The sequence below is a fragment of the Drosophila virilis genome, chromosome 5 (genome assembly GCF_030788295.1).
Source record: "Drosophila virilis strain 15010-1051.87 chromosome 5, Dvir_AGI_RSII-ME, whole genome shotgun sequence".
In the NCBI taxonomy this organism is placed as follows: Eukaryota; Metazoa; Arthropoda; class Insecta; order Diptera; family Drosophilidae; genus Drosophila; species Drosophila virilis.
In genome coordinates, this window is record NC_091547.1 from 10734381 (window position 1) to 10761467 (window position 27087).

Consider the following 27087-nt stretch of genomic DNA (forward strand, 5'->3'; position numbering starts at 1 on the left):
ATCGATAACTATGACACGACTGCACAATTTCTTATCGATTAATAGTAATGAATCGCTACAAAACGTAAACAAACCACAACCGGCGCCTTTTATTGTTAAACGTTTGCATTTTATCAATTCTAATCAATAAATATGCCAAACTGGAATCAAATACAATCACAATTGCGCAGCTCAAACAATCCCGTTGTGTTCTTTGACATAGCCGTGGGCACAACGGTAAATGAACAACAAAAACACACACGAGTGTACATATACATATTAATTTAATTTAATTTTTTTTTTTTGGCAGGAAATTGGTCGCATGATTTTCGAGCTATTTGCAGACACTGTGCCGCGCACGGCAGAAAACTTTCGACAATTTTGCACGGGCGAGTACCGACCAGATGGAGTGCCGATTGGCTACAAGGGCGCCAGTTTTCACAGAGTCATCAAGGATTTCATGATACAAGGCGGTGATTTTGTGCAAGGCGATGGCACTGGGGTGACCAGCATCTATGGCAACACATTTGGTGACGAGAATTTCACGCTAAAACACGACTCACCTGGCCTACTGGCCATGGCCAACAGTGGCCGGGACACAAATGGCTGTCAGTTCTTTATTACATGTGCTAGATGTAATTTTTTGGATGGCAAGCATGTGGTCTTTGGACGCGTACTGGATGGTCTCCTGATAATGCGTAAAATTGAGAATGTGCCGACGGGACCCAACAACAAGCCCAAATTGCCAGTTACCATATCGCAATGTGGACAGATGTAGCAGAATTATGTCATGTATAATAAATTTACAATACAGTACAATACGAGTATAACGAACACTTATCGATAAGATGTGTGTCTAATGATCTAAATATCCTTGTTAAAGTAGGAATAAGAGCCTGTCATTTCCTTCTCCTTCAGCAGTGTCTGACAATCCTCGATCAAAAAGCTGCAATCGTAATATATTAACTAATTGATTTAGTTGATCTGTTAATGTGTACTCACTCGTAGTAGAGCGGAACTAAGGGTACTGTGGCCAAGTGCCACAGCGAGTGCGCATCGAGTATCCACAGTATAGGCGGAAAATCGAGCAGCTCCAGGCTCATGGCCAGCGCGAATAGCACATAGAAGCGTAATATGCGTTTGTAATAGGGCCGCCGATAGCGTACACGTTGGCACCACACAAACCAGCCCACGGCGTTCAGCACGCCCGTGGCAATGTTCACCTTCATATTGAAGGAGTAATTAAATTTGCCCGTGCTCAGGTAGGCAAAATAATTGATGTAGTATGAGACGCATGCCAGCGTGATGACCCCGCGCAGAAATAGCGAGTACCGATGCAACATGCGCATCAACATGCAGTAGAAGGAACACAGAACGATGGAATACGCAAAGGCATAGTCTAGCAGCTCGGTAATGGGAAAATCTCTGGTATGGAAGATCGCTGACCATATCCAGCCATTCAGGCATACCTAGAAATAAGCACAGCTCAAGCAAAGACACCGTCAAGCTAAGCTGTTAAGATCCTTACCAAACCAAAGATGTGGCCCAGCATGTAGCAGGGACTGTCGGAGCGCACTGATTCGCGAAATTTGCGCAACATACGAAAGTGCATTACGAAATTAGCTATAGAAAATATAACTGACGCCGGCTCCTGCATGCCGAAGAGACGCAAGAATGGCCATTTACCATAGAATTGCGGTATGGGCCAGCCGCGTTCCATGAACGCAAACACGGTACGCCACATGCAGCCATATGAGCACTCGTCCGCACAGTTCCAGCCAAAGATGCGATCGAAAATCGTTTGGCCATAGAAGCTGATGGCCTGTTCTTGTATTTCCAAGCCGTCTGCAAATATAATATTAGTCATGTGGGAGCCCTTAAGATTATCTTTTACTTGCCAGCTGAACAGTTTGTGCGTTCGCAATTTTGCCGACAATTGTGATAGAATTGTGTGCGATCGCCGTTGGAGGCTGTTGCCGGCAGTGATTCGCTCTTTAGCAGCAACAGCAGCAGCAAACATATTGCACTTTTCTCCAAATTAATTCTAAACATTGCGATTCAAATTAAAAATTTAGTTCAACATTTTGTAAACAAATCACGCCGCTATTGATTTATCTCTGATTAGGGCTGTCAAGCGACATGTTATATATATTCAATTTTTTTGCGTCTGTGCCTGGACACAAGCAACTTCGAACTGTTTAATAAAAAACCTTAAGTTGGCATTGTTTTAAGTTAATTTAATTAATTGCACTGAGATTTTCAAAATATATTCAATTGTTTTGTTTACAAAGCACAGCAACCCGTTTGACAGTGTGGCAACCCTTGTCAGCTGTCAAAACACTCAAACGCATATAACAGCGTTTATGCCTGCCTGTTTATTATGATCTGGCATGGTAGTGTATAATAGAGGTGGAACAAAAGTTAATTTCGTTAAAAAAAAAACTATGTAGTATAATTAAAAATGCAAATATATATTTTGAAATTATTCATGTCAGCTATCATGGAATTGATATAAATTAAAATTTCATTAGACATAAACTAGGTGATTTTACGTACACCACGTTCGTGTCTTGCCGTATAAACTTAGGTATCTCTCTTCTTCGTCTTCATTGCAGTTGTGTTTGTGTTTGCTTTGGCAGTTGTTAGTGTGTGGGTTGTGCTTGAGTGCTAAGAAAAAGTCATAAATGAATGGAAAACACATAAAAATTGTTACAAAAACCAGCTGAAATAAATAGTATTATTTGCTGTGGTATGCCAGCTGTTGCCATATTATAAATATATCCAAACAAAATCGCTGCAACTGCAGGTGCATTTAACGCTCGTGCAGTGTGGTATTTATAAAGCCGTGCAATTGTGCCATCATGTTAAACAGCAACCAATCAATGCAGCAGCTACCTGTGCAAAAACAACAGCATTTTCGCATATGAGCGTGTGTGTGTGCGTGTATGTGCCTTTTATTCTATTTAGAATATGACGTTACAGTGTACTGCATAAAAGGGTACAGTAAAGGCACGCAAAAGTGTGACCAGCCCATAAATCTGCATGTCCGAGTATCTGTCAGTGCATGCCAGTGGCAATGCAAGCTCCACAGATGCCCATGACGCCCATGCACTAGCAAATCAGCCGCAGCCGCCGTCGCAACAGCAGAGAGAAGCGACGCCCCGAAAGCCACAATATAATAAGGCAAGCACTGTTATCTTTTCAATAGTATATGCATATTTAACACATCATTTGCATCATTTGCAGCGTGAGCCACTGGTGTTCTTCATAATGCGACTGAATCTGAAAGCTGTGCTGCTGTTGCTCTCGGTGGCTGTCATGATCATAACATTGGGCATTTATATGCGCTGTGCCGCGTTTAGCTTTTCGCCCGATCTTGTGCGTCAGCTGGGCAAGCGACAGACCATCGATACGTTGTCCAGCTCGGCTGCGGGGCAGGAGCTGTCGGCGCCATTGCAGGATATTGAGTGCGCCATCAATCAGGAGTATAGCATACACTGCAAACGGGATGAGAACGCCAACGAGGTGTATGTGCCGTTCTCGTTTCTGCGCCAGTATTTCGATGTTAGCGGCGCCGTGACGACCAGTGGAAGCGGCAGCGATCCGGCCAAATTCAATTGGATGCACAGCAATGCCAAAGTGAATCTGCCAAAGGGCAAGTACGAGACACGTGGCGTTTTTATGTACTTTGAGAACTACAATGTGGAGGTGCGGGATCGGGTCAAGTGCATTAGTGCGGCGGAAGGCGTGCCCGTGAGCACGCAATGGGAGAAACGCGGCTATTTCTATCCCACACAGATAGCACAATTTGCGCTGGCGCATTACAGCAAAAACCTAACAGAGCCGACGCCGCGCGTTCATGTGCTCGAGGACGCCGATGGCAACCAAATGGACTGGACAACGCCCAAGACCAGCAATATGACACGCATCTGGCATCACAAGTTCAACACGAGCATTGTCCAGTTCGAGACGACCATTGGCTACGAGAGCGCCATCAGCATCCAGGTGAATCAAACGCAGGATCTGGTGCTCAGCGTGGATCTGCTGCTGGTGACCAACAGCAGCAGCCTGATGGTCACCGTGCTGAATCGCGACACCAAGCACAGCTACAATTTGCACTACATTGCCGCCGAGCTGCTGCTCAGCGTCCAGGAGTCGAATATATACTACGGCCTGGGCAGCGGATCCCTAAACAAGTGGCGCCACATCACACGGGATCTGCACATCGACGTCCAGAAGGGCATTGTCCTGGGCGATAAGCGTTCGCCGTTGAAGGTGCGTCGCAGCGATCTGGAGGTGCTGTCCGTTGCCTTTCTGGGCATTGGCTTCTTTGACAATATAACGCTCTCGACGAGCGATCATTTGGCGCATTTCTATGATGCAGCCGAATGGTTTGTGCACAATCAGGATGCCAAGACGGGCGGCTGGGTGAATCCGGTGCGCCGCAGCCTCAATGGCTTTGCGGAGCTGCGTCCCGGCTGGATATCGGCCATGGGTCAGGGTCATGCCATTTCAGTGCTGGCGCGCGCCTATTGGCATTCTGGCGGGGATGTGCGTTACCTAAAGGCAGCCTCGCTGGGCCTGCAGCCGTATCGCGTCTACTCCCGTGACGGCGGCGTTTTGGCGCAATTCATGGAGAAGTACTACTGGTAAGTGGAGCAATCCCTGCAAATGCTTGACCTATTCACTTATTTACTTTGCACATGCCTGCTCTAGGTACGAGGAGTATCCCACAACGCCCGCATCCTATGTGCTCAATGGTTTCATCTATTCGCTGCTGGGTCTTTACGATTTGAACAGCACGGCGCCCGGCAAAATAGCACGCGAGGCGGGCAAACTGTTTAACCAGGGCATGCACTCGCTGAAGAAGATGCTGTTGCTGTACGATACCGGCTCCGGCACCAGTTACGATCTGCGCCATTTGAGTCTGGGCGTGGCACCAAATCTGGCACGCTGGGACTACCATGCGACGCACGTCAACCAGCTGCTGCTGCTGGCCACCATTGACAGTGATCCGCTGATCGCACAGACCGCCGAACGCTGGAAGGGCTATATGTTTGGAAAGCGGGCCAAGCACAACTGAGAGCGAAGAAAGCTGGCGGCAGTGGTTGCTGCCGCCTCGTGGCAGCCACTTCGCCCGCTCAAAAACAAACGGCCCAACAAGTGATATTTTTTTTTCTAAAGCGAACGCTAAAAACGAAAAGCCATTTGAAATGGTTGCGTTTTCTGCCGCATCCCTTAACAATTTTAGAGTTTACAATGCCGCTCGCGACTAGCAACGAATTTGAGTTCAGTTTCGAATGTTTTACGAATGCGCCCGCAATGTGCTTATAAGATTTGTTTTAGTTACGATCGTTAGTAATTAAGGAATTGTACCTATCTACTTCGTATATACCTTCTATTGCATAATCATTAGCTGCTAACTGCAACCATTTGTTGAACCTTAGCCTAATTGTTTCCTAAGTAGTTGCACGCGTATTTCACTGGACAATATCAGAAAAACAAAACCTAAGCTATAAAACAATGTTAACTACGGCATGTCGTAGCCTATATACCCTAACAAGCCATTTGTGAGGGTATTCTAATTTCACTAACTGTTGTATGGTAGTCGACTTTTTTACTGCTCCAAGTAGAGATCGTCCCCCCCTCACTCTTGTATAAAGTTAACTTGTAGAGAGCTTAGCATCATAAATATAGGACACACTCAAGTTATAGTTAGTAACTGTTAGATGCATAGATATACCTACTTATACATATATATATAGAGTTTATATATGGGAATACTTGTTCCAACTCAAAATATTAACTGCCCCCTAAAACTGAGTAACTGTTGCGATATTGTCAATTTAATGTAAATGTTTTTGTAAATAGCATGATTTTGATTTTTTGTGCTTTAACATATTTCTCTTTGCAATTTATTTTTAAGATATTTAATTGACACGAATTTGATTTTTATTGTTTTTTTTTTATGTATTATTTTTGACATATCGCAAATAAACGTAGTCTTAGTTGTATTTAAAAGTAAAGAGAATTAATTGTAACGTCGTCGGCCTCTTTTTGAGAATTTCTCGACTTAAACGATGCCATTCCATAGTTAACATAATTAAATATTTATTTTCTAATTTAAACACATGTCAATTAAGCAATGAACCTTGTCATTAACAAATAATCTGTTGTGTATTTTAAAAATCCAACCCAAAAAAAAAAAAAAACGAGACTGTTAAAAACAATGATTTTTCTTCAATGACGTTCAATAAAATTCAAGTACTTAATAGATTTCTTTGAGTTATCAATTTATTTACAGTTTGTTATAACAAAAATATATAGAAAACGCCTCTGACAACATAATTGTTTATGTTTTTGTTTTTTTTGTTTTGGTGGTTTTTCCATTTACTAAATACAATATTTAACTAGACAGCATGGAGAGACATGTTTCGCGTCGTTTGGTTCGGATCAGGATGGTCAGGATCGCCTCGCTTTGAGCACATGCGAGCGTATGGAGGGTGGGCCGCTGCGTCGACCGACTTCCAGAATGAATGCGCTCTCCATTTGATCGCAGATCAGATCGAAGAATATGTTGGCAATATTGCTGTGCAGCAAGGATTTGAACTCGAATGCAACCCGAAAATCTAGCACACACGAATTGGGTATGTCCTTGAGGCCGGGACTGAAACGCCATTCGTTGAGGAGGTAGTTGAACAGACGACCATCATGGCACTCGGATTTCACCATGCTGGGCGGCTCCAGTGTCACCCGCGATGTGTATGCCTCGTTCAGCGGCGGAAAGCCAACAATCAGATCCGCCTTGAAGCCGCCGCCGTGTGTGCTGTGCACATGCGATTTCTTGACATAGGGCACAAATTTGTGATAGTTGCTGACATCCGAGACCACGCTGTACATGTCCTGCATTGAGTAACTGCAAGAGTTTGTTTCATACATATACCCTGTTCCAATTCAAAATAGAGTGTAAGTGTACAAGTGTGTGTGTGTGTGTGTGTGTGACAGGCAGAAGAAAGCTTTTCTAACACCACAAGCGATAGAGACAGAGTCGTTATGCCCATGCCCGAATGTGTCTCTCCATCTCGAAAATTTTGTTAGCCGCAGCCTTCGAATTCGAAACTTTTCGAAGCGTTATCGATAACGCGATATCGATACAAATCGATATTAAGCCGCGAGCATTGGAGTGGGTAAGAGCGCAGCTTCCGCATGGCGCGTGCCTGTGTGTGTGTGTGCGCGTGTGTGTAACAATTGCTTGGCAACGAAATGGCACAGTGTATCTTACAGTCGGCCACTCCCGACTAGAACAGTTTTACTTTGTCTCTACTGACTCACCCGACGAGCTCCTTTTTGGTGTAAGAACGGTTTTTGTTGCGAAAATCATTGAACGTTATGTAGGAGCGCTGGATGCCATCGGTATAGTTGCGCGTCCTGATCTGCTGCTGGCAACTGCAACGGAAAAGGCTATGTTTGGTTAACGACAGTTTTTTAACAATTTATACATGTAAGCATATATTTATATATATATACACTCGATTGAATTTACAGTTAACATGTTAGGCAGGGATTGCCGAGACTTTTGTATTATATAATTAACATTTACCTGCTGACCTTGATTCGATGTAGCGCTGTAGAATTCTAACATCCAGTACTTTTAATGTGCTGCCCTTCAACATTTTCAGTGAATTTAAGTTGCGTATGATGAAATATGTATAGCAGAAATTGTGTCAGCGCCAGCTAAAAAAAAACAAAAAAAACTACACCCCCAAGCGCAACACGCGCAGAGCTGCACATCTGTGTGCACGGCGTTGCCAGACTGCTGTAAAATCTATATAATGAAACACCCTGCTCTTTTCATTTTGTTTAGTTTTTTTTTTTTATTTCCTACATGATGGCGCAATAGGAACGCTGTGCCTCTTGCTCTGCCGCCAAGCCGGACAGCTCCTTTTGCTTTAGCTCTAAATAGGTGTTCTCATTGCGCTTCTCCAGCCATTCGGGCAGCGGCTTGGCCCAATCCTCCGGCGGCTGCTTACGCTTTGTCCACGTATCGTTGGCGTAGTGCGCCCGCAATCTTGTGATTCTCCGCTGCTCTTCGCTCTTGATTATAGCGGCACCAGCTTCTATGTCATTGCCATTGGAACGCTCATAGCGCTCGCAGTTCTGCAAGTCTTTCAGCCATTGCGAACAGTCAGCGTCTTTGCCATGTATGAAATATTGATGGAAGCGTGCCTTGAAACTGGTGCAATCGTCGTACTCCTCTTTGTACAGGTGACACGGGCGAATCTGTTGGGTGTGCACTTTTAGTTATGTACCTTACATAACAGAGCATTACTTACGGCCCATGTGTCAGTCAGTTTTGCATTGTTTTCCGATGCTTTTGTCTCAGCATTCTCACTTTTTGCGGACATTATATAAAAATGTGTTGGCCAACAAGCGAGCGTCAATCGAATCAGCTGTGTTTTGTTTACTACCTACACAGAGTTGCCATATCTCTCAAGAATTGGCGCCTTCCGCTTTGAGTACAAATAACATATTTTTGTTTCTTATGTTTATTTTTATTGCAAATAATTGCACAATTAGTGATTCCATGTACATGAAAAACATTTAGGTAAATTGAATTGGTAAAACAATATTAAATTGCTGGCAAATATACACGTCTATGGTAAACTTCTTGAAATATTCAGCGTTAATTTAAAACCGTTTTGTTGTTGTTTTTTTTTGTTTTACAGAAAAATATGTTTGTAAATATGCGGAAATATATTCATGTAATTGTGTAATATGCTTTAGTGTATACATATATATGTTTGTTTTCTTAAAAGGGTCGTACTTAATTAAAGCCTTTCAATGTAATTTTCAAGCGTTTTTAGCATATTACAACAGAACTTAAAAAATTAAAATAACGTGTTTTTTTTTTATGTTGTTGTTTTGTTTTTGTTTGTGATTACAATTTGACTTAATTACAAATTACAAAACTAAACCCGATGGCATGTTTAAAACTAAATGGTAGTCAAAAATATACAATACGCTGTATTACAAAGTAATTGGAAAACATTTGTAAATTGTTTCAAAAAACTACGTACAATATATATATACTTCTAGAACCAGTTTCCTATCATTTTGTACACTTCCAAACTGGGTAAGAGAATTGAACGGGGGGCAACTACAACAGATCAAAGCACGTAAGAATATATATATACGGTTTGTGCTTACGTAATTGTATGTTCGGTTTTATGTATATTATGTAGATGTAAGTGAAGTGTGTGTGGTTTTTTTTTCTCTTTCTAAAACTAATTTTAAACTTTAGTTTGACTTTTAAGACTTAGTTGCTAAGGAAAAAAAAAACAGGCGGCTCCTGTTTTTTTTTTTTGGGATCTTGTTTTGCTGCTGTTGTTGTTGTTGTTGTTGTTATATGTAGCTGCTTACATTAACCATCGAGCGTCCAGCACATTCTCCAATTGCAGCAGTTGCAGCAATTGACGGTGGTGCTGGTAATGCTACAAACGGCCCGACAGTTAGTATTTGTTGTGCTGTGCCAGCAGCTGCATATCCGTCAGATACTTTATTATGTGCACCTTGGCCTCGGCCTTTTGCCGCACGCCCAGCGTGTTGAGCATATCGGTGACAACCATGCCGAACGACTGATCCTCGGCGCTGACCGCTTGCGAGACATTATTCTGAAAAATCTTGATTGTGTTTAGCATGTTGTCGCTATGCTCCTCCTCGCTGCGTTCACGCTTCAGCGGCGGCTCATAGAAATATGGCTTTTGATCCTTGCCCACAGCCGTGGCGAGTTGTGCATCGCCAGTCACAGTTATTTCTGAAATTTGTTCTACTTTAAGTGGGCATTCAATAAGGATTGTTTTTTTTTTTTCGTGCAAGACTCACCGTGCGGATGCGTCAGTGCCTGGGCGGATGTGGTTGCACTGCCATTGAAGGGCTGTGCGAATATATCCACCACGGTTTGCTGTTGGGCCTGCTGTTGTTGCGTGGGATCGGCCACCTGGTTGGCATTCTGGCTGCCGTTGGCGCACTTGCCCAACAGCGACTCACGGTACTGCCGTATGGAGTCCACGAGGAATTGCATCTGTTTGAAGTAGCGCCAGCGCGATTCTTGGCACAATTTCATTTCGCGCGCGAATTTGTCGCGCAAACTCTTCCATCGTTTTGTACATTTTTGTTCTGTAAAATATAACCAACAGAATATCTAATAAACGGCTGTAACTTTTCACTTTACAATGCGTAAATATTTAATTTTCATAAATATTTCATGTTTAATACTCTGATAAGAAAGTTTGTTTACTTTTATTCGGTTGTCAAGCTTTTCTTTGGTGGGTGGCAACGCTGTCGCCACCAGACGTCAGCATATGTGCGTCAAATTGCAAACCAAAACAAACCGCGAGACGTCAACGCCGTTGTCTCTCCCGCCCCCGCAGACACTTGAACCAACGGCGTTAGCTGTTGGCAGAAGCAGCAACAGAAGCAAGCAGCAACAGCAGCAGCAGCAGCAGCAGTAGCAGTAGCAGCAGCGGCGGCGACGGCGGCAGCAGCAGCAGCAGCTGAGCTGAAGCTGAATCCGTGGCACGCCAGCAGCGACAGCAGCTTCCGAGCGGCCTGGTGGCAGCCGCGCGCCCGCTGCTGCTGTCGACGTCGACTACAACTACGAGTTGATTCTGCCCGCTTGGTATTGGTAACGCCAGCAGCGGCCCAGGCAGAGAGTCTGATGCCAGAGTCGTCTTCACATTTGCTGTTGCATTCAAACGGCTTGGCGCCAAAATGTTTTCAATTTTTTTCTCCTTCAAATTGGCTTGCATAATTCATTAATGGAAAAGCTCCAAAATTGAAATCGGGCCACTGCATATAAACAACAAATTTTTTGAGGTATTGGGGGGGGCTGAAGAAACAGGGTTTTTTTTCGTTGGTATACACTCATGAAATGAAATGAAAGCTGTTCGGTTGGTCGACGATTGCCTGTCGCTGTGTGCGTGAGTTAACAACAGTGTGTGAGTGAACCACCAACAGCACCAACGGCAGCAGCTGCAGCGACGGCAGCAGTGGCAGTTGTATAAAAATAAACGCTGGCGTAGGCAGCGTGTGTGCGACAAAGACAACTACTGCGACGCAAAAGTACAGCAACTTCAAAAATGTTGACTGCGCGCACACACCGTCGACAGCGCAGCCAGGAGCGCAGCTGAAGCGCCCAAAGCAGGGCGCCTAAATCAATAATTCCACTTGTTTTTATGCTAAACGGTGCTTTAACATAAGAACTGTTCAATGTTTAGGGAATATTTAAAACTTGGCATATCAGTTAATTCAATTGCTGCACATTTTAATAACGGCCGGTAACCGCGCGGCCGTAAATGCGCTCCTGTCGTTTCACAATCGTCTGTCGCGTCTCCGCCGCGTCGCCGTTCACTTTTGCGTCGTTTCTGTACACTTGCTTTTTCTGCCCGCCTGCTGCCGACGCCCGCTGCCTCTACTGCTGCCGCTGCCGACGATGTCGTCGTCTCCGTCTCTGTTGCCAGCCCACTCTGCGCCCGCCCTCCCCGCCTAAACAACCATACCTCTTAACCGTACATAGAATTAATCAATTTGCAGCGGCGACGACGACGACGACATCGACAACGACATCGTCGTCGCCAGCTGCCTCGGCTGATACCCAACCAATTTCACTTGCCACACAGCTTATGGGCTGGTTGCACCCTTCGCTTCGGACCCGTTTCGACAAGATGATTACAAACAAACAGTTCCATCAAAAATTTCACTTACCGCTAACGCCGAGTGTTTCGGCAATTTGCTTCCAGGTCTGCGCCTTACGCACGAAATGCTTGTAATTGTAATGTGACCGATCGTATATAACGGGATTCATTTTGACCGCCTCAATCAGATTGAGATCAAACTGCTGCTCCAGGTTGGCATCCAGTTTGTCCATTTCGATGGCTGCACTTAGTGTGTGCACTGCGAGAAACACAAACGCGGGGCACGTTAATAAATATACTACCTATACATACATACATATATGCAAGTGGGTGAGTGTGTATGTGCATGTGCGTGTGTATGTGTGTGTGTGTGTGTACGTGTAAATTGGCCACTTTATCAAAATTGCCATTAATATAAGCAACTAAAACTCACTTTGTTTCTTTCGTTTGCTAATTGTTGTTAAATAATTGGCGCGCACGCACCCTTAATAGTTTATTTGTTTTTATTTTGATTTGGTCTTCTTCGAGGAAGAAACGTCGCGACGTCGACGTTCAATTTTATTCCTCAGTCGCTGCCAACAGTGAAATTTGTTCCAAGAATGCAGCAGGCAGCGCAGTCTACTTGTCTAGTATGTATATTTTAACACAGCCAGCCGCTGCGACGATTCGACGTCAAATAAAGAGACGTCGACAGCGTCGCGACGTTGTAGTCAGCGTTGGCTGAATATCACTCTCTCGCTTCCGCATATGTGCTACGCTTGCTTCCTCTTTTGCGCATGTTCAAGTGCCGTACAGTGTTGGTTAATGTGCATTTCGTATGTACAGTGCTGACGACCGTCCATATATTGAGCTGATATTTCGATTACGCAATCATCGATAGTTACGCACAGTTGGCTTTTATTTTCAATGCGAAACGAAAAACAAGCTAAATCACAATTTTCCCTCTAAACAGGCAGCCCTACACCGTTTGCCGTCATTTCTTCGCCGTATGCAATTTATAGGGTATCAACAGTGAAACAAATTGTTTAAAATTATTTAATTTTTATGTATTTCGGTTTCGCTTTCGGTGTTTATACAATTTGCCTGTACCTGAACAAACGTATTGCATTTATAGTTGTTGTTGTTTTTCAATGAAATGAAAAAAAAATATATATATATATATATATTCTTTTCTAAAATGTTGTATATTGCATTTACTTGCCGTTATCGAAACATGCTACTACTGCCTTTGAAGAACTGGGAACAAATCTGTTTGATAATATAGTTTACGTACTTAAAAGTATGTTTATAGTTTAAACAAATTTGCGTGTATATAGAGAATGGATGTGGATAACAATGAATAATAATTGTGTTGACATTATAATATTATAAAAGGAAGTATAAATTATAATTGCGCTTAACTAATTTATGTGAATGTGTGTGTGTGTGTGTGTGTTTATTCAAAAAGGAATGACTTAAGAGTTAGTTAAAAATCCTTCTTAGCAGTAATTATGTTTGTAGAATTTGTTTGTAACACGAAACCGGATAGAAGCAGCAAATGATTTTTAAAATATAATTCAATTTCAAATCGGAATAGGAATCAACTTTAGGCGCAAGTTAGCAAATTTTGTTTGTTCAATTGTAACATTATCATCATGTAAATTGTGGGCTTTCTTTAATTTTACACTTTTGTAAACATATATTGGTAAACTTTTAACTTAATGCTAAACAATTTTACAATGTGTTCTGAATGCAAATTCAATTGCCAAAAGAATTTAATTGGAACCATCTATTTTCTTGTTTGAGTGTGTGTGTGTTTTTTTTTTCAATTTTCCCTTTTTTTTTCTTTTTTGTTTGTAATTTGTAGAACTTCCACATTTGGGTTCGTTTGCTATAGTTGCATGTGTGTGTGGTTGTGTGTGTGTGTTATTGTTGTGTGGTTTTTAGTATTCCCTTAATAGTTACCATCTTTTGTTTATCTTTTGATTATTACATTTTGTTTTGTTTTGTCGGGTGTTTAGAATATTTAGCTTAAAATGTAACGAAACAAATGTTGTTTTTTTTTTTTTGTTTTTATAAATCTTTTTCTAATGGGGCCCTCTTCTTATTTATCTCCTCTTTCCTATGTTGTTGTTTTATTTTTCACTTTTGTTTTATCAAAATATGATGTGTGTTCCTGTTGCTGTATTTTGTGTATGTGTGTGTGTGTGTATTGGTGTATATATATTTAAATTTATAACGTACAAAGACGATACGGTTATAGATCATGCTGTTTAACCATCATGCTTTCTCTTCTTGCCCCTGGCTTGCGACTCGTCTGCTAAATAATTGAAGAAGCCAAATATGAGTAATAATTAGATAGATTGTTCAATTTTTATTACTCACCTGGCTTTTCAGCATCCTTCTCATTGGCATTGACCGATGCAGTCGATTCATTTGGCTCACCATCGGCCTCATCAATATCGGAATCCTCGTCCTCATCGTCATCGCCGCCCTCACCTTCCTCCCAATCGGAATTGTCTTCCTCCAGATCATCATTATAGACCTGAAATTGTTCAGTTGTTTAGTTAATTAAGTATTCCTCTAATCTTCTGGAATCTTGACATACCTCCGAGAGTGAAACATCGCCATTGTCCTCGTCGTCGCTTTCATCGCTGTCGCCATCATCGGTGGAAACTGTAAGCAATCGGCAAAATCGTAAGGTATTATTAAAAATCAGAATGCATAATGCTTACAATAGGCGGCATTTGCCAGATTTAATATTGCTAAAAACCAATAGAGTAAAATTGCAAAATTTGTGCTTGGATGGGGCTGAACTGAGGCTGGATTAGCCTCTATCACAGATTGACTGACAGTTGCCGTCGATTCTTTGAGCTGCAATTCTTTTAAATATTCATCTAATTCGTCTACTTCATTGTCGTCGGCTGGCGGCTTGGACGTGCTGGCACCGTCTGTCGTTTCCTGCAAACGTTTCTTGGCCTTAACACGCTGCTCCAATGCCTCGAGCTCGTCTAAATCGATTTCTAAACCATTTACACAGAAGGCACTGCGCTCATCTGAAAGGCGACAGAATCTGTGTGTTGAGATGTGTATGATACGATAACTGAACAGATCAGATCCTAAACAGGGCGGGCATGGAATGTGGCAACAACTTTTGAAACCAGAAGCTGACACCGATCAGCAAGAGCAATAGCGTAACAAGTTGTTTCCCCTATGATAAATGTCATCTATGAATGATGCGTAAACGTACCGTCAACCTCGGAGTCATTGCCATTGACCTCCTCATCGTCATCGCCCTCCGATTGCACCTCCTCATCGTTACAGTTAAATCTGTTTCAATATAGAAATTGATTAATTTCCATCAATATTTGTAATAGTTATATGTATATAGCTTACCCATCGAGAAAGCTTAAAGATGGTAACATCTTAAAGATTTTCTCACGATAGTTTTCCACTTGAGTGGCATCATTGTTGAATAGATCCAGGACAGCCAGATTTTTGAATTCCTCCAATGGTTTCAACGTTTCCAAGTCCTTGATTTTGTTGCCAGATAAATTTAAATATTGTAATTTGGGGCTCGTCGTTAGATAGTTGAGGCCATTCGAAATTCTATTATCGGATAATTCCAATTTCTTTAAATTGGGCAACTTGGGGAAACCTTTGAGTGTGGTGAGGCCCACATTGATCAAACTCAATGTTTCCAAGGCGGTATATTCATCTGTAAGGCCAACAATGCTTGTACTCCTGCAATTGTCCAGATTCAATTCTGTGATCTGTGTGGAAATAAGAAAAAAATGAATATTTCAATATCTAATTTCTTTTGGTATTTTCTACAAGCAATTTTTGTCTTTAACGGAAAGTGGCATATTTTGGGTTAGACAATTTGGTCACACTGGCCGTGTTTTCAGCATGCTGCGGGTCTGACAGACAGTCCGCCATGTCTGTGTGAACGTGTGGCAGAACAAGCGCAAAAGAAAAAACTCAAAATGAAAAACAATACATACGCAAAAAATCGATCAAACTGAAAGCATTTCTTTTTTTTTTTGAATGCAAAGAAAACGCACACACATAATGGCGCAACTAAAACATAAACTATGGTAAAATTAAAACAATTTTATGTGCTGAGACAACAATGATTTAACAAATTGCGCACCCAGCTGCAGCTAAAGCTGAAAAAGTGGCAACGCGTTTATGTAATAGAATTTTTTGCAGCCGTTGTGTGTGTGTGTGTGTGTGTGCGTGTACGTGTGACGTACGCGCCACAAAACGGAATGCGCGAAAATGGGCATTGAAAGAGCAGCGCAAAGAGCAAGTGCTGATAGCATGGCAGCGCATTGGGCGCGCGCGTGCTACAAACAAATTGAAACGAAATGAAATGTTATGAAGCACTAAAGGGCGGGATGTGGAAGAAAAAAAAAAAACACACACACACACACACAGCACAAGTCCTGTCATTTTTGGAATGAAACAAGCCGGCAGCGCCAGCCCCAACAAAAACAAAAAATATGTTGACATACGGACATTTGGTAGTTGTTGCGCCTAGAAGCAAGAGAAACAGACAAACTTTTTTTGCTTGTGTCTTTTTGATAAGAAACTGGCATACACTTTGAATATGTATGGCTACCTTCGATTTGTTTTCTGATTAGACCAATTATGGTAGTCGAGCATGTGTACATGTATATGTATATTTACAGTTGTATGCAATAGCAACAATGGCTGGCGACATTTGTGTAGTGTACAGTGTGTTCTCATCTGTTCTGCTGGACAGTTACATGCACACACACACACACACACACATACACCCATACAACCGCACGCAGCTTAAGCTTTGAAGCGTGTGCATATCAGCTTAGCTTTGACTATGTGTGTGTATGCGTTGTGGTGTACTTGTAGTTAGGCCTCTGTTCGCAATACGACGGCCGTGCTTTGGTTTGGGTGGGGTGTGGGTGCCTGATTGAGTAGGCCTTGCCAGAGCGCATGTTTATTAATCAGCAAATGTGCCACACAAAAAAGTAAAAAAAAAGACAGGTTTGTCTGCTCTGTTCTTTTTCGCATTTCTTGTGCTGTGTTCGAGAGAAAGAGAGAGGGAGAGAGATAGATGTATTTATGGAGAGGGAAGTGCATGTAAACAGTGCATGTACCGTTTGGGGCGGCCGGTTTTTTGCATTGTGAAAAGTCTAGCCTGCGAAAGCAAATGTGTGTGTGTGTAAGGGTATTTATGACTGCGCAGTCAATATGGCTGTGTGTGCACGTCTCAGCAGCAGCTATAGCCAAAGCTGGCAACCCATCGGCATTGGCGAGAATGTGTCGATTATTATGTGCATACACGTTTCTTGTTAGCCTGTGTGCATGTATGTATGTGTCACGACTTTGTTGTGTGTGTGTGCGGTTCTTGGCGTTGTTGCGTACATATGAATGATGCGCGCGCTATAACGTTGTTATAGATACATTTTGGTATCAAATAACCTGAAATTACAACAAGCAGGCAGCATGGCATACAAACACACACACACGCACACACACACACACATACGTATACGTACATATGTATATGTTTTTATTGCAGTGTTTGTCACAATTGAAGGCCGGCCAGCCAGCGGCAGCAACAACAGATTATAGAAGCATTGCCAGCTGGCGCAATTTCAGTTGCGCGTCTTTGCTTTGTGCGTATCGCGATCAGCGCACATTAACATGTATGCATCATGTCAAAGATTTATTTATTTACGCACACCTTTGAGTAATTATTTACATGATTTCATTTAATAATCAGATATTGTGCAGTCTTTGGCAGTGTTTAAGGAAAGCACAGGCAAAAAAAAAAATAAAAAAAATGCGCGCACATGGCAACACTGCTCGCCGCGACACACACACACACACATACGCACATTCAGCGCATGTACGTACATACAGCTCTATGTGTGAATTTGCTTATGGCGATCAATTCTTTTTTTTTTTTTTTTTTTTCAACGATGGATGTTATTTGCCGCTTCTTTGCTCAGCGCTTTGCGCTCTTTTTTATGGCGTCGACGACAACGGCACAAATTGAAACTAGATTTACATGATGGCGTAGTTGTTGTTGCACACACACACACTTGCACGTTGTAATGAAAATTTGTGTAATCACAGCCAACAAAAAAAAAAAAATTCAATTTTGCGCGTTTTTTCGGCTTGTTTGTCTCTGTCGCTCCCCTTCTTTCTTTACACAATATCAATCACAAATTTTAAAAATGAACTTACCTGGTTCGCTTTGCGTGCGCGTCTCTCCAATTCTATTCTCTTTTCCATTGTATTTGGTGTGCTTTTGCTTTTTTAAAAACGACTTCAGCTGCACTTGTTTATGATTTGGTTAAAGCGATTTTTCTCTCGCACGTCGAACCAAGCACGCAGAAATGCCAAAGGATACACCAATACTATGGCAAATACTTGATGTGTGTGTGTGTGTTGGTCCCTTGCGACAGCGCGCACGCACCAGAAGCAGCAGCAGCAAAGTCGTCGCTCGTCGTTGTCACACACACTCACACAGACGCAAACACCTTGCAAATTTTTCTTTTTTGTGCTTCTTCGGTATTTTTGACGCCGACACCCGCCGCGTTGTTGTTGTCTAGAAAATGTACAAGAAAATTAGTTATTGCATATATTGGCTGGAGAAATGCGTTAACAGTTGCTCTTGTGTACTTTAATCGTACGCTAGCGCATTTTCACTCACACACGCACACACACTTGTGACGCGCTATTTTCAAACGGCCCTGTAACACGTTTTTCGACAGCTTCTTAGCGTTTGGTATGATTTTTAGTCACACAATGTGCCGCTATTTGCACTTACCTTGATACGTTGAATATTTAAATATTGAAATCAATTTTTAATTGTATTTTCCAACCAACAACAACAACAACCAACAAAAAGCAACCAGTATAAAGCGCTAGGGATGTGCGATAAGAATGTTAGAGCTGCACAAATATCGCCAATGCTGCTGATAATATCGGGGGTAGCTCTTATCTGGCATTATCGATAGCATTTGGCGGCTATTACAGTTAAGAATTGCTCCTCATCTAACAGAGCGGCTCCTCATGCGCTGATAGCATGGTTGAACTTTTCTCTATGCTACATATATTTTATATCTATGGATTATCTGAAGTATTTGAGTTGCCATTGTTAGTATTTTTATAGCGAAAAGTGTTATTTTTGTGTATAACTAGAGTCAATTTTAACAGAGTACATGGTTTATGTCTTTAGTAAATGTACCACATGGGTGAGTGCCCATGTTTAACCTATATGAGCGTAATGTCTTATGCTACTTGGCACTAGAGGGCGCCAAAGACAGCAAGAATTAAACAGGATCCAAATGCTGTCAACAGTCATATCGATGTTGGCTCGATCGTTTTTATCGATGACCATATTGAACAGGCACCTTTCGATAGTTATGCAAGTTCTATCAAGCACAGTTATTAAGCCGGAGTTTAAGAGCAATTTAATGCAATTAATTTGTGAATAAATTATGTTTAAGACAATATGTGTTACATTCAGTGTTTGCCAGCATTCTTGCTGCTGTTTGTGTTAACTGAGAAAAGGTAAGTGTTGCATTTTTATATATTAATGTATTTAAGTATGATAATGCATAATGAAGGTCGCAATGCTGTAAATGCGCCATTACCAAATGCACGTGCTAATGGCTACGTCAAGCAGCTCAACTAGGGCCCAGAATCAATAGATACGCTTGTTAAATATAGATAAAACAGTGCATTTAGCATAAGGGAAACAACGAAGGACCTTGGAAACAATGAAGTGCGACTAAAATTAGAAAAGAGTGCACAAATACAGAAATAGCAAAGCGTTACAACACCACACACACACACACAAACGCGCGCGCGCGCGTACCGACGCCCATTGGGCTACGCTTGTAATTAGCCAATTAAAAAGTCAATGAACGGGCGGCCGAAACAGCGCGAAACTCTAGCCGAAAAAAACATGTTGACAAGCTTTCAAGCACACACATACGCACACTTACACACACACACACAGGCTAGGCAGCGCCATGTTGCCAAGATGGCCGCAGTTCTGAACTTGATTTAAATTTCGCTGTGGGCTTAATTTAATTACCTTTTGATTATTTTCGCGCTGCTTATCAGTTAATTTTAACGCGCATAACCGAGTTTCGTTAGCTTTGTTTTTGAAGCAAGGTTAATTTGTGTGAAATAAAAATAATAAAAAATAAAAAAAAAAAAAATTCAGCAGAAATTTCTCTCTTGGCCATGTGCGCCTGAGTGTCTGCCACAATTTATTGCCTGTTTGCACAGCTTTGCTCTATCAATTAGCCATGCGTGCGTCCTTCCGCTTCACAAATTTGCCAAACGTGCGTCCTTTAACTGCACGAGCATCACATGGCCCCGAGCCTTGAGCGTCGGCATCAGTTTATGGGCAGGCACACTTCCTGCGGCTGCACCTGTGGCTATTGCTGATGCTCAAGTCCGAGGCCTTGTCTATAACACGTGGGCGTTTTGTCTGCCCAAAACACTAAAAGCTTTCTCTCTGTGTGAGTGTGTGTGTGTGAGTGTGTGTGTGTGAGGTGAGAGTGGGATTTTCCTAAGACGGACAAGTGTCGATTAGGTAAACTTAATATGAACACACAGTCGCATAGAGTTGTTTGTCTTAAGACTAAAATAAGAACACATGAATGAAAGCCTGGTTAAAAGAAAGCTATTTTGAGCAGTGCTTAAAACAATCGAGCTTCACCTCAATTGAGTTGTGTAAAATACAGCTAATAATTAATAATATTAGAGTTAAATTATTAATTATTATTACTAGTTGAGGGCGCTATAAGCCATAGACTGCGACTGCTTTTTATCCACTTGAACAACTAATGAAATCATTTAAATTGTAAAAATTAAAAAAAATGGTATATTTTATTAAATTGTCGAATCATTTCACTTAAGCTTAGATAACCTACCACGTTTCTTGCTAAATTGTTCAACACTTGATTGGCAATCAAGTTGCTTAAAACATAGCTTTTAACATTTTCAAACATTGTCCCAACTTTTTGATTTGTCTTCTTTGATTGTTAAACACTCTAAAAGTAAATAAGATGAATTTTTTTAAAATAAAATTTAGTTAAAGTAAACAAATATTTGATTTCGATACAAATGGCGTATTAGGCAACACAGACAACTTTAAACATAGTTTAAAGATAAATTCGTTTAAAAAAATGTTTAATTTTTAAATTTTTATTCAATTGAAAAATTTACTACAAGTGGAGTTTTAGATTTTCAATATAATTTTAAAAAACTGTTGCCTTCATATCCATTTTATTTATTTTCCGACACTATGCAACACTTTACTTTTCCGCTGTGGCATATAATATTGCATATAAACTTTTGCAAGGATTTGGAAAATAACAAATCAGCCTCAGGGCATAAACATAATCATTTTCTATATTATTAACAGCTGCATAATAGCTAAAAAGCTTTTAATAATAAGAACTTAAAATTAACTTAAAATAGAGTCTAGTCTAAGAACTAAATAAGTATTTAAATAAAAAGAAAACCGCAAACAGCAGAACAAAACGCAGCTCGCGCTCTTAAGTTTGCTCTTCCACGCTGAACGCTTGTCTCTCTCTCTCTCTTCCTCTCTTTGGCGCTCTCTTTCAAGCGAAATCAACAGTTTGATTTTGTGCTCCACACAAGAGCTTTTACAAAAAGCTCCACGATTTAAGATGCTGCAACGCAGCAGCCACAAGTTGCCTTTTCGACATTTGCAACAGTTGCTGTTGAGTGTCTTCGAAAAGCGGACGTGGCAAATCAAAGGTAGCGGAACAGCGCGTCTATCAAAACTACCAAAAATTCTCAAGCTCCAAAACGTTATCAGTGCACGCACACACAAACATTTCAATATTTATATATGGAGAGAGAGAGAGAGGGAGAGAGAAAGAGTGTAGAAAGCAAGTCAGACAACTGGGCAACTAGTTCAAGTGCAGGCCAAATTGTTGCTGGCAACAAAGTTGCCAAACGTATTTTTAAAGCCATGTGAAATGCTCCGAAATGCATTTTAATTAAAGTGTATACAAAATTCAAAAATTAAAAAAACAAAAAATGCCCCAATTCGATTTCGTAAAATTCGACAATCAAAAATAATCAATTAATAAGAAAATCACAACAGAATAACGTTGATATTTCGTTTCCGATTTTCAATTTTCATTATTTGCTCGACAAAGTGTTGAAACCGTAAATCAAAAAAATACTCAACTGCGTCTACATATTGTAAAATCACTTTTCTAATTTGGCGCCCAAGCAAAACCAATTGAATCAAAATCAGACAAAAAAACGTGATAACAAAATGTGCGCAAAAAAACAAAAACAACAAATAAAACAAAAAAAAAAAAAATATTACCATATGTAGCCACGCACAAAGGCGCACAGCAACAGCCTTCGCATAAATATTGTAGAGTATATATATGCGTAGCTATGTACTCTAGAGGTCGCACATGTAGCAGTTGTCACTGTAGGCAGCTAGCTCTGGAAGTAACTCGAAATTGTTAAGCACATTTACACATGTACAGTGAAGGTTCGCATAACGAACAGCTCCCTGGGGCAGACGTTTTTAGTCTGTCAACTTTTTGGTGCTCACAGCTCAAAGTGGACTTAATATCTAAATGACATTTGGTAAACTTGAAAACAAAAAGGAGCTTTTCTTAAGGCAAGCTTGTAAATGTTTGTCCACAAAAATATTGGTTTACTAAAGCGAGCTTTCACTGTACTCGTGCTCAATCAAATAAACTGGAATCTTTTGTTTTTTTTTTTTTTTGTAAATTGTATCACACGCTTTTCTCTGTCGCTTGTGGTTCTGGTTTTGTTTTTTACATTTTGGTTGAATATTTTTTTTATGTCTCTTGCCTGATTTATTTTTCATGCCACCTCAAACAAATTTGCTGAATGTGAATTTCGGTTAAACAAAAATCATCAACAACAACAACCAAAATTGAAGAAGCAACAAGCGACAACAACACCAAGAGGAAAAACAACAATTACAACAACTGTTAAACAGGCCGCCTAAAGGCCAAAACGCGCCGCACCGCCCACCCCCGTCGCGATCTAAACACAGGTAGGTGTGCATTTTGATTTGCGATTTGTGTACAAAATTCGCTTTACGCACACTTATTTGCATTTCAAAGGCGCATTGAAATGTGCCCCAGCGCGCGCGCCCCTGTGTGTGTGTGTGTGTGTGTGTGCGAGTGCTTTTCGCGAATTTGCCGTTTTTTTTTTTTTTGATTTCACATTATTTTTGGTGCCACATCACGATGAAGACATTTTTGATATGGCGACGGTGCACGCTGCGTATGATTGATTGATGCTTGTCTATGCGTGCGTCTTCTCTGCATGTTTGTGTATATCAGTGTGTGTGTGTGTGTGCGTGTGTGCTGCTGCCATCATAATCATATTTACGTGGGTCGACTGCCGCATGATTGGCGTTGAAGCACAGCAAAATTTTGGCTTAGCTCAATCTAATTGGCAAATTCAGAAAAGCTCATAACTTGAATTCTGTTTGCAATTGGCTTGCGGAAATTACAATTTTTTCATTTGCGAATGTTATGAAAACTGAAAATCAAACAAATACAATTAAATCGCCGAAATTATAAGAAATACATTAAAATTCATTGGCAATTTAATTATTGCTGTAGCTAAGTTGTCGTGGCTTCACTTTGATGTGATATGGCACTGGCTGCTGTGCCCTCGGGCTGTATTTAAATTGGAATTAAATTGGTTTAACCTGTGTAATAGGATAAGAGCATCATTGGTAACCCTAGCCAGGGTATTATAGTGTCACTATCTATGTTAATTATAACAGTACGATAAGTAAATATCGATAAAGAAAAGCGGCTGCAGAGAAGAAGTGGAAGGCAGTCTCGCTACAGTACTAGCAGTAAGAAGACGTGTTGTTAAAAATAAAAAGGCAACCCGAACATAAGTTAAATCAACGAAGAAAATCATACTATTACAATATCAGAAGTGGGATTGACTCAGAAAAAAAAAAAAAAACACAACAAAATGGAAAATATAAATATAAATGACGTGTCAATAGCGACATTGAAAAGTTGGTTGGCATTACTAAATTTGCCAACAGAGGGTACCAAAACTGAGCTGATGGCGAGATTAAATAAGGTACCAGTGGATATCCGAGACGATGCTGCAAAGGAACTTGAAGTTCAACGTAACAAGGAACAGACAATTGAGGCTCAAAATGAGTTGCAAAACATAATGCAACAACAGCGTGACGAAATAGCAAATGGCGCCGAGATGCTGAAATTGATGCGTCTCGAAATTGAAGCGTCTCGAAAATTCCTAGAAGAATTTCAAGTAACGGTGAACCGCAACTCGCACATCGGCGGGAGCGACGGGGGAGAGCAAGAAAGTGAAGTCGGCGATTTATTGCAGCTAGAGGATGGTCACACTGAAGAAAGACCACGGTCGACGGATGGCAACGCTGGTGCAGCTGATTACACTGGAACGGATGGCAACGCTGGTGCAGCTGATCACGCTGATGCAGCGGGCAACGCTGGGGCAGCTGGAAGGATCGACGAAAGTGGCAACGCTGTCGGAGGCAACTTAAATAATTGCATCCAAACTGGAGCGATGATGTTAGCCAAGGAAATTTTATTAGAATTTACTGGAGAAAGTGAGGTGCGTAAATGGGTAATGCAATTCTTCAATGTGGCCAAGATCTACAGACTAAATGATATGCAACAGCACTTGCTTTGTATAAGCAAATTGAAAGGCGGTGCTTTGAAGTGGTTGCATGCAGACCCTATGCGCATCATTGCTCCGATTGACGAGATGCTAAATCAATTGGTTTTGGCCTTCGGGGGAGGATTTTCGAAGTCGGAACTACGACAGAAGTTCGAGGATCGGGTTTGGAAACCAGATGAGGTGTTCGCCACATATTTTAGCGAAAAAAGCATATTGGCACAGGACATCAACATTGATGTAGAGGAGTTAATGGAGGGTATTATTCGAGGCATACCTTGCGAAAACTTGCGCACTCAAGCTAGTATGCATTGCTTTACCAATCCGGCTCAAATTTTACGTGCGTTTGCAGCTATAAAGTTGCCAATTAAACGGGTACGAAACCATGTAGTGAAACAAACTGCACAGGAAGCACAGGCGGACAAACAACAACGTTGCTACAATTGCAATGTTAAGGGCCATTGGGCCAAAGATTGTTTAAAGCCCAAACGGGAGGCAGGATCTTGCTATGCGTGCGGCTCAAAGGATCATTTAATAGCAGGATGTCCAAATAAAAAGTATGATATGGAAAACAAATATGTAAGATACTTAAGAATTCATTTTAGTAACTCATTTAACAAATCAATAATTGCAGAATGCCTTATAGACTCTGGCAGCCCTATTTCATTTTTAAAGGAAAAGTTTGTGCCATTAAAAGTAAAGCGTATGCCAGATGCAAATTCGTATGTAGGTTTAAATGAAAGTAAATTGAAAAATTTTGGAAAAATTTTATGTTTTATGAAGAAAAAGTTAATAAATGTTTATTTTAATGTTATAATTGTGGCAAATGAGTCTATGAGGTATGACGCTGTGCTTGGTAGAGATTTTATGGATTCTTTTGGTTTAAATATTGATTTAAGAACATTAAAAATTGTGAACGGGCATAAAGTTGATCACCAGAATAATGGTAAAAATGATATCATAGCTACAAGCTACAAAGAAAAACAAAAAAAAGTGGACGATGAAGATATCAAACACGAGCAAAATGAAACTATATTGTTAAATGATAAAATCGTTAATAAGGAAATAGTCAGTAATGAAACTGTTAGTGATGAATTAGTTAGTGAGAAAATTGTTAGTCCGGAAACGCTTGGTGATAAAGTTGGTAGTGATGAGATAGTTAGAAATAAAATAATTAGTGGTGAAATAGTTAGAAATGAAGTGATTGGGATCGAAACTGTTAGTGATGAGATAGTTAGTTATGGAGAGCTTAAGCTCGAACCTGATAGTGAAGAAGTTGTTAGTGATGAAATTATCTATAATCAAACCGGGATTGAAAAAGTGATTATAGAAGATATAGGAAACAGTGCAGTTAAAATTAATAATCATGTTAATGAAGCGCCAGTGAATAGCGAAATCATGGGAGTGTTAGAAGAGAATTTTGAGAAGGATATCTTAACAATAAGTTGGGAAGATTCTAACAAAAGAGAAAATATATATATTTTAAGTGAAGATATTGATTACAGCACAAAGTGTGAATTTGAAAATTTATTTGAAAATACTTATGTAAAAGCGAAAAGGCCAAATCAGCCAAAATTAAGACATGAGTTAAGCATAAGATTAGAAAACGACAAAGTATTTAATTGTACACCTAGGCGGTTATCTTATATGGAAAAAGAAAAGTTGCAAGAATTATTAGACGACTATTTAAAAGATGGAATCATTAGGCCAAGTTGTTCAGAGTATGCATCACCTATAGTACTAGTGAAGAAAAAAACTGGAGACATGAGGTTATGTATTGATTTTAGAAGACTGAACAAAATTATATGTAGAGACAACTACCCGCTACCATTGATCGACGATTTATTAGACAGACTATGCGGAAAAACAGTATTTTCAAAGTTGGATCTAAAAAACGGGTATTTTCATGTTTTTGTTAATGAGCAATCTATTAAATACACTTCATTTGTTACCCCTCTAGGACAATATGAATTTCTTAGGATGCCCATGGGTTTAAAAACTGCGCCACATGTATTTCAAAGATTTGTTAATAACATATTTTGTGATATGATAAAAGATAATAAGGTAATTGTTTACATGGATGATATTATGATAGCAAGTACAAACATAAAGGAACACATGGAGACCTTAAAGGAAGTGTTTATAAGACTGGTGCAAAACAAATTAGAGTTGAAATTAGATAAGTGTGAATTTTTTAAAAGCAGCGTTAAATATTTAGGATTTGTGGTGGATAGTAAAGGCGTTAGGGCTGATGAAAAAGGGTTAGAAGCGGTTAAATCCTTTCCAATACCAAACAAAATTCAGGGAGTACAAAGTTTCCTAGGGTTATGCTCCTACTTCAGGAGGTTCATTTTAAACTTTTCTATATTAGCTAAACCCTTATATGATTTATTGAAAAAAGATAAGAAATTCAAGTTTGGAGAAGAGGAGTTTAAGTGTTTTAATATGTTAAAAGATAAATTGTTAGAGGCGCCAGTACTATCAATATATAATTACAAAGAAGAAATAGAACTACATTGTGATGCCAGCGCAGTGGGATTTGGGGCTGTTTTATTTCAAAAAAAAGAAGATAGGAAATTACACCCGATTTTTTATTTTTCTAAAAGAACAACCGAAGTAGAGTCTAAATATCATAGTTTTGAGTTAGAAACGCTAGCCATCATTTACGCATTACGCAGATTTCGTATATATCTGCAGGGAAAAC

The 27087-nt window shown here is 40.5% G+C and overlaps 9 protein-coding genes across 23 annotated transcripts in view; 4 read left to right on the forward strand and 5 right to left on the reverse strand.

Moving 5' to 3' along the window:
- Positions 1-74: 74 nt before the first annotated feature.
- On the forward strand, positions 75-813 carry LOC6626479 (peptidyl-prolyl cis-trans isomerase H). Its single transcript, XM_002050428.4, has 2 exons — positions 75-216; positions 290-813. The coding sequence occupies exons 1-2, from the start codon at positions 133-135 to the stop codon at positions 755-757; spliced, it is 552 nt and encodes a 183-aa protein (XP_002050464.1). The 5' UTR covers positions 75-132; the 3' UTR covers positions 758-813.
- Positions 753-2292, reverse strand: PGAP3 (Per1-like protein PGAP3). The gene is made up of 4 exons (XM_002050427.4): positions 1878-2292; positions 1508-1824; positions 982-1448; positions 753-925 (listed from the first exon to the last, which is right to left on the reverse strand). The coding sequence occupies exons 1-4, from the start codon at positions 2029-2031 to the stop codon at positions 844-846; spliced, it is 1020 nt and encodes a 339-aa protein (XP_002050463.1). The 5' UTR covers positions 2032-2292; the 3' UTR covers positions 753-843.
- A 196-nt stretch (positions 2293-2488) lies between these two features.
- Hsepi (D-glucuronyl C5-epimerase) lies at positions 2489-6238 on the forward strand. Its single transcript, XM_002050426.4, has 3 exons — positions 2489-3162; positions 3226-4628; positions 4696-6238. Exons 1-3 carry the CDS (start codon positions 3022-3024, stop codon positions 5060-5062), a joined length of 1911 nt encoding a protein of 636 aa, XP_002050462.2. The 5' UTR covers positions 2489-3021; the 3' UTR covers positions 5063-6238.
- A 13-nt stretch (positions 6239-6251) lies between these two features.
- On the reverse strand, positions 6252-7752 carry LOC6626476 (coenzyme Q-binding protein COQ10, mitochondrial). 7 transcript variants are annotated; one of them, XM_070209646.1, is made up of 3 exons: positions 7588-7752; positions 7312-7440; positions 6252-6923 (listed from the first exon to the last, which is right to left on the reverse strand). In XM_070209646.1, exons 2-3 carry the CDS (start codon positions 7358-7360, stop codon positions 6442-6444), a joined length of 531 nt encoding a protein of 176 aa, XP_070065747.1. In that variant the 5' UTR covers positions 7361-7440; positions 7588-7752; the 3' UTR covers positions 6252-6441. The 7 variants fall into 7 exon arrangements, with proteins under 7 accessions (XP_070065747.1, XP_032292102.1, XP_032292100.1 ...); XM_032436211.2 differs by having other exon boundaries at positions 7312-7425; positions 7580-7752; XM_032436209.2 differs by having other exon boundaries at positions 7580-7752.
- A 75-nt stretch (positions 7753-7827) lies between these two features.
- LOC6626475 (synaptic plasticity regulator PANTS) lies at positions 7828-8463 on the reverse strand. Its single transcript, XM_002050424.4, has 2 exons — positions 8313-8463; positions 7828-8259 (listed from the first exon to the last, which is right to left on the reverse strand). Exons 1-2 carry the CDS (start codon positions 8382-8384, stop codon positions 7861-7863), a joined length of 471 nt encoding a protein of 156 aa, XP_002050460.1. The 5' UTR covers positions 8385-8463; the 3' UTR covers positions 7828-7860.
- A 517-nt stretch (positions 8464-8980) lies between these two features.
- Positions 8981-12362, reverse strand: Adf1 (Adh transcription factor 1). Of its 4 annotated transcripts, none has more exons than XM_032436205.2 (4): positions 12106-12362; positions 11743-11931; positions 9862-10155; positions 8981-9805 (listed from the first exon to the last, which is right to left on the reverse strand). In XM_032436205.2, coding segments are annotated over exons 1-4 (801 nt in total). In that variant the 5' UTR covers positions 12107-12362; the 3' UTR covers positions 8981-9488. The 4 variants fall into 4 exon arrangements, with proteins under 4 accessions (XP_032292096.1, XP_002050459.3, XP_070065745.1 ...); XM_002050423.4 differs by having other exon boundaries at positions 8981-9793; positions 12106-12358; XM_070209644.1 differs by lacking the exon at positions 12106-12362 and having other exon boundaries at positions 11743-11947.
- Positions 12363-12825: 463 nt separating this feature from the next.
- Positions 12826-18627, reverse strand: Mapmodulin (acidic leucine-rich nuclear phosphoprotein 32 mapmodulin). Of its 3 annotated transcripts, none has more exons than XM_032436202.2 (8): positions 18475-18627; positions 17889-18252; positions 15048-15424; positions 14902-14981; positions 14387-14707; positions 14260-14327; positions 14037-14196; positions 12826-13968 (listed from the first exon to the last, which is right to left on the reverse strand). In XM_032436202.2, the coding sequence occupies exons 2-8, from the start codon at positions 17934-17936 to the stop codon at positions 13925-13927; spliced, it is 1098 nt and encodes a 365-aa protein (XP_032292093.1). In that variant the 5' UTR covers positions 17937-18252; positions 18475-18627; the 3' UTR covers positions 12826-13924. The 3 variants fall into 3 exon arrangements, with proteins under 3 accessions (XP_032292093.1, XP_015030010.1, XP_002050458.2); XM_015174524.3 differs by having other exon boundaries at positions 12826-13971; XM_002050422.4 differs by lacking the exon at positions 14387-14707 and having other exon boundaries at positions 12826-13971; positions 18475-18623.
- Positions 18628-19091: 464 nt separating this feature from the next.
- Elk (Eag-like K[+] channel) overlaps positions 19092-27087 on the forward strand; it is an 81439-nt gene continuing 73443 nt past the window's right edge. For 3 of the 4 annotated variants that reach the window (XM_032435997.2, XM_032436000.2, XM_032436001.2), the window contains exons 1-2: positions 21398-21449; positions 22627-22743. The gene's annotated coding sequence lies outside the window, so the exon portion shown is untranslated. Of the gene's footprint in view, positions 19221-21397; positions 21450-22626; positions 22744-27087 lie in introns of those variants that run through there. The other variant, XM_032435999.2, reaches the window with a different exon arrangement.
- LOC138911319 (uncharacterized) lies at positions 23421-25621 on the forward strand. The gene is made up of 2 exons (XM_070209643.1): positions 23421-24962; positions 25018-25621. Exons 1-2 carry the CDS (start codon positions 23688-23690, stop codon positions 25027-25029), a joined length of 1287 nt encoding a protein of 428 aa, XP_070065744.1. The 5' UTR covers positions 23421-23687; the 3' UTR covers positions 25030-25621.

Excerpts from the sequence above, each read along its gene's own strand:
- LOC6626475 (XM_002050424.4), bottom strand. The coding sequence starts at position 8,384 with ATGTCCGCAAAAAGTGAGAATGCTGAGACAAAAGCATCGGAAAACAAT. Across the intron at positions 8,260-8,312 it reads AACTGACTGACACATGGGCC|ATTCGCCCGTGTCACCTGTA; the intron begins GTAAGTAATGCT and ends CACACCCAACAG.
- Mapmodulin (XM_015174524.3), bottom strand. The coding sequence starts at position 17,936 with ATGGAAAAGAGAATAGAATTGGAGAGACGCGCACGCAAAGCGAACCAG. Across the intron at positions 15,425-17,888 it reads GCGCACGCAAAGCGAACCAG|ATCACAGAATTGAATCTGGA; the intron begins GTAAGTTCATTT and ends ATTTCCACACAG. Across the intron at positions 14,328-14,386 it reads TCTGGCAAATGCCGCCTATT|TTTCCACCGATGATGGCGAC; the intron begins GTAAGCATTATG and ends GATTGCTTACAG.
- LOC6626476 (XM_015174525.3), bottom strand. The coding sequence starts at position 7,652 with ATGTTGAAGGGCAGCACATTAAAAGTACTGGATGTTAGAATTCTACAG. Across the intron at positions 7,441-7,587 it reads CAGCGCTACATCGAATCAAG|CCTTTTCCGTTGCAGTTGCC; the intron begins GTCAGCAGGTAA and ends AACCAAACATAG. Across the intron at positions 6,896-7,311 it reads ACCAAAAAGGAGCTCGTCGG|TTACTCAATGCAGGACATGT; the intron begins GTGAGTCAGTAG and ends AAACTCTTGCAG.
- Hsepi (XM_002050426.4), top strand. The coding sequence starts at position 3,022 with ATGTCCGAGTATCTGTCAGTGCATGCCAGTGGCAATGCAAGCTCCACA. Across the intron at positions 3,163-3,225 it reads GAAAGCCACAATATAATAAG|CGTGAGCCACTGGTGTTCTT; the intron begins GCAAGCACTGTT and ends CATCATTTGCAG. Across the intron at positions 4,629-4,695 it reads TTCATGGAGAAGTACTACTG|GTACGAGGAGTATCCCACAA; the intron begins GTAAGTGGAGCA and ends TGCCTGCTCTAG.
- LOC138911319 (XM_070209643.1), top strand. The coding sequence starts at position 23,688 with ATGGAAAATATAAATATAAATGACGTGTCAATAGCGACATTGAAAAGT.
- Adf1 (XM_032436205.2), bottom strand. Across the intron at positions 10,156-11,742 it reads CGAAACACTCGGCGTTAGCG|AACAAAAATGTACAAAACGA; the intron begins GTAAGTGAAATT and ends TATATTTTACAG. Across the intron at positions 9,806-9,861 it reads GGCACTGACGCATCCGCACG|AACAAATTTCAGAAATAACT; the intron begins GTGAGTCTTGCA and ends CACTTAAAGTAG.
- LOC6626479 (XM_002050428.4), top strand. The coding sequence starts at position 133 with ATGCCAAACTGGAATCAAATACAATCACAATTGCGCAGCTCAAACAAT. Across the intron at positions 217-289 it reads ACATAGCCGTGGGCACAACG|GAAATTGGTCGCATGATTTT; the intron begins GTAAATGAACAA and ends TTTTTTTGGCAG.
- PGAP3 (XM_002050427.4), bottom strand. The coding sequence starts at position 2,031 with ATGTTTAGAATTAATTTGGAGAAAAGTGCAATATGTTTGCTGCTGCTG. Across the intron at positions 1,825-1,877 it reads ACGCACAAACTGTTCAGCTG|ACGGCTTGGAAATACAAGAA; the intron begins GCAAGTAAAAGA and ends TTATATTTGCAG. Across the intron at positions 1,449-1,507 it reads TGGGCCACATCTTTGGTTTG|GTATGCCTGAATGGCTGGAT; the intron begins GTAAGGATCTTA and ends GCTTATTTCTAG.